Below are 4,293 nucleotides of genomic sequence, written 5' to 3' on the forward strand. Positions count from 1 at the left end.
ATGCATAGCTCTTTTCCTTTTTCCCTAAACACATCAGAGTAGCTTATTTCTAGCCGTACTAATTAATATAGTAATGAATATATGGCTATATGCATGAGAAAATATCCATGCAGCCAACATTTTTATACACTGGACTTCGGAATAAACTTAACAAAAGCATTGTACTATGAGTAAGAATGCAAATTAACAAATATGTAATTATTGCATTATCACCTGCACTGGCCTTGATGCCGAATCACAACATATTCATGGGATCCACAATCATTGGTAGCCAAGCTACCATTTCTCATCTTCTAGTAGTCACAAGTAATGACCATGGATTCAGTAGAATGCTACTTCTTCTAACCATGACACAACCCATCATCATCGCTGAAACAACCAATATGATGTTTCACACATACATGGTAGGAGTTCCTACCTACAGATTTGGACTTGTTATATGTCTACAATACGCCTGGCAGAAGAAACGGCTGCAATCCCATGTCCCCAACACCAGCTGCCGCTTCTGCAATCATATTCTAAAGTTCTCCGGTGGTGGTCGTCAGGATAGTGGCCTCTTGATGATTTATTTGTACCAACTGAAGCTATCGATAAAATGCAGAAAAGGCAAATAATCAAACACCTAGCAGGCAATGGTGAGTAGATGACATGGCATGAGTGACTAATCTAAACCTTCAATAGTTTAATTGGAATCATCACGTGCTACACATGATGAGCTATCTCAAGACAACCAATTTTTTTTAATTGGATCCACCTTAATCATGAATTCCAATGGATCAGCATCAAGTCTGAATACTCATGTTACTAACCGCTAATGTGTTTGCGTAGGGGAGGGGGTGGGGCATTCGTACCTCAGCCTTGTTCGTGAGGAAGGCAATTCCATGGATGCTGGTCTCCTCAGCCCAACCTCTCATCGCCCCAAGTCTTTCTCGCTGAGGTACGCCTTCTCGTGCAGGTCGCATGGTTGGTACAACAAGCGAGCTTTGTCTGGCCGCCTCCGCACGGACAGCCATCGAGATTTGTGTAGGCTTGTTCTTCTTGAGCCTCCCTGAGCACCCCCAACCAGCTCTCCTTGCCAGCAAGAGCCACGGCGAAGACAGGCGGCGACAGCGGCGCTGCCCAAGAGCCGCACACACCGCCTCAGATGAGGACGAATACTACCGCCTAGGGAAGGAAGGCCCAATCCTCGGTCAAAAGAAAACGGAACCGACCCGTGCCCTCAGCCCTCCTTTCTTCACTCAACCGACAGCCGATTAACAGAACGAAATCTTCCATACAGTGGGGCCCACGACAGGGACAGGCCGAGCAACCACAAGGGCTGCCAACCCTGGGAGCTTAGAGCTCTTTAGAGATTCGTAGGATTGAATCATATACATATATATTTTCTAAGGATTGTTTCATGCTACATTTCACAAGAAATTTAACATCAGCTGGAACCTCTTGGAAAGAGTCCATTGTTTTTCTTCCCTTGATGTAGCAAAAAAAACACCATAATCTCATGGATTGACATGGACATGGCAATGCAATTATGTCGTTTTCCTATTCCCTAGGTTTCCAAAATCTTGTGAATCATTCCTATTCATATGTTCTAAAAATCCTGCCAATCAAAGAGGCACAGAGATTCAAGTTCAGAGGTTTGGTTTTCAACTTCAATCAGGTGTGCTAACTGAGGCTCGATCCTAGTGGTCATATTTTCAGACGGCTTGTTACGTTTGGTCGTTAACTGTATCACATATCCATCCAGAAACAGGTGACCAAAAGGCCAATATCATTCCATTTCAATTTTCATTGTACAGTACTATATTGTTTGAGCGAGCTGCATTTTTTTCTACCCAAACAAAGCATCGAAACATCTTGTCTAGTAGATGATACATGAACATCCAATATTCCCATCAAAATCTGGCTGCATTTTCATAGATGTCGTCATTGTGGGCACTACCGACGAATGGAACCAAGCCTACGAGGCTACCTGTGGATCACTGCGTGAACACCACATTTGTGATGTCGGGGAACTTCTCCTTGATGGCCGCCTTGACCCCGCTCCCGATGGACTCCGGGCCATCGTATTTAACCATGCAGTCCTCGCCGTCCACGGCGAGCACCTCCACGCTCCCGCCGTAGTTCGCGATCGCCGGACGCAGTATGTCCAGGTGCCGGTTCACCGCCTGCAAGCAAACATCCAGCCGGTGAGCGCTCCAAGATATTAAGCTTTTCAGGGCAAAACTAGGAGATTGGTCTGGTGGTGGACCTCAGGCGTTGTCTCTGCCGGCGGCTGATCCCCGTCGAACACCTGGCGGATGTCCTTGATGGCGTCACCGAACTTCTCCTTGAGCACGCGCTCGATGCCCATGTTCATCGTCGTCGTCGAGCTGGGGCAGCTGCTGCACGCCCCTGAATTGTGGCAACGAGCACGGTCAGATTTGATGTCCCGATGGAATCTTGGCCACGAATTATTGTATGGACGCGCCAGGCGACAAATCGAGTTTACCTTCGAGCCTGAGGGAGACGACGCCGTCCTCGACGGACACGACGGCGACGTCGCCGCCGTCGGCTACGAGGTAGGGGCGGACGTCGTCGAGGACCTGGTCGACGTTATCCGCCGTCAGCTCGTAGGTGGCCGCAGAGTACAGGCCGCCTCCCGGCGTCGGCGGCGTGGATGCGGAGGCCGCAGCCAGGTGCCGCCGGAAGCTGGCGGTCCGGATCTTGGAGGGCCCGAATTGGCGCCGCCAAGGGGGCAGGAGTGGGCTTGGTTTGGTGATTCGGATGCGGATTTGCGGCGGAGGCGACGAGGCGGCAGCGGCGGCGGCCGCGGTGAGCGACGCCTCCATGGGGTGTGTGGTCGTGTATCCGGTATCCTTGGGTGCCGTCCAAGAAGTCACGGCCAAGATCAGCACGGCATCGGAGTAGAAGCGATATTCTCCGGGTAGTACCGGCGATATTTTTCTTCAAAACAATCCAAAAAAAAACATGTACAGTGTCTAATTCTCTCTGGACTTGGACTAAATTAATTTTCAGCGGCTTCTGCAAAATTGCTCACGCAAGCCTAGAAGAAAGTTCACGGCGATGTTAAAATTTTGTTTTGAAAGTGCAAGAAAATTGTACCATTTGTTTGTAAAATTTAAAAGATGTAAATATTTGCACGAGTCTCAATGTTTTAATCAACGCTTCACAACTCCCACTCAACGGAGCATTAGCAAAACCAATTGTTTTAGCTAATTATTAGCACTAAGAAGAGAAGTCGGATGAAAACTAAATCACAATAATGACTCATGCACCTTCTGTCTTCAACACTCTGAGACAATTGAGTATCTTCTTCTGCAATGTCCTTTTTCGAGGAGCATTTGGTTTGAGGTCTTGAGAGGTTTAGCAACGGTCCTCTCTTGCCCCGTCTGTCGTAGATGAGCTCCTTGTTTGGTGGCCGCAGGTGCTCAACATGTAGCCCTCCAAACTCCAGCCTCAAGCGCGTTCCCTTTTCCTCATGATGCTTCGATCTATTTGGATTGAGAGGAATAATCAGATCTTCAAGAACAAGTTAAGGACGAAAGCGCTTTTGTTTGATGCGATTGTTAAAGAGGCGGACAGGTGGAAGCTCATGGGTTTGTGATACGTCTCCAACGTATCTATAATTTCTTATGTTCCATGCTTGTTTTATGATTGTAAGGGTATTTTACCCTTATCCATTATTTTGGTAACAATGACACCGTGCTAGTGTATTTGGACTAATACATGACTACTAGATGATTCCCAGGTATTAGCCAAAGAGGTATAAAGGTGTATCAATGGAACAAGAAGGCTAAAGGTGACCCCCATTTCAACAACAATCAAAAAGGGGTTACAGGAGAAATCCGGTCACCTGCCTCGGTCCAACCGGACCAAGCAACCGCCGAGTCCGGCGTACAGGCCGGTCGACCGGTCGGAAACCGAGCTCCACAGCTTGGACCAAGCAGGTCCGGTCTATGGCCCGGCCGACCGGGCTCCCGACCGGCGGGTCCGGCACCACCTCCGGCCGACCGGCCGGAAACCGGGCACCAACCGGGCACCAACCGGAGAAGAGCCGAACGACGCAAAAGGTGCTCCGGTCACCAGTCCGGCTCGACCGGCCTCCGGACCGGGCTGTCCGGTCCGTGGTCCGGTCCGACCGGGTTTGTCGGGAAGAATGCCGAGGTGGCAAGTGGCAACGGCCGATTTTGAAGAACACTATAAATAGCCCTTCCCCTACCTCTAGACAGGTTAGGCAACATACTATAAACTGTTCTTGAGCTCTCTCTCTTACTCCATTGCTAGAAACACCAA

The 4,293-nt window shown here is 49.1% G+C and overlaps 1 protein-coding gene across 1 annotated transcript; it reads right to left on the reverse strand.

Moving 5' to 3' along the window:
- Positions 1–1,739: 1,739 nt before the first annotated feature.
- LOC124698248 (nifU-like protein 1, chloroplastic) lies at positions 1,740–2,843 on the reverse strand. Its single transcript, XM_047230754.1, has 3 exons — positions 2,489–2,843; positions 2,249–2,391; positions 1,740–2,165 (listed from the first exon to the last, which is right to left on the reverse strand). Exons 1-3 carry the CDS (start codon positions 2,826–2,828, stop codon positions 1,977–1,979), a joined length of 672 nt encoding a protein of 223 aa, XP_047086710.1. The 5' UTR covers positions 2,829–2,843; the 3' UTR covers positions 1,740–1,976.
- Between the last annotated feature and the right edge of the window lie 1,450 nt (positions 2,844–4,293).

The sequence above is a fragment of the Lolium rigidum genome, chromosome 3 (assembly GCF_022539505.1).
Source record: "Lolium rigidum isolate FL_2022 chromosome 3, APGP_CSIRO_Lrig_0.1, whole genome shotgun sequence".
NCBI classification, from domain to species: domain Eukaryota; kingdom Viridiplantae; phylum Streptophyta; class Magnoliopsida; order Poales; family Poaceae; genus Lolium; species Lolium rigidum.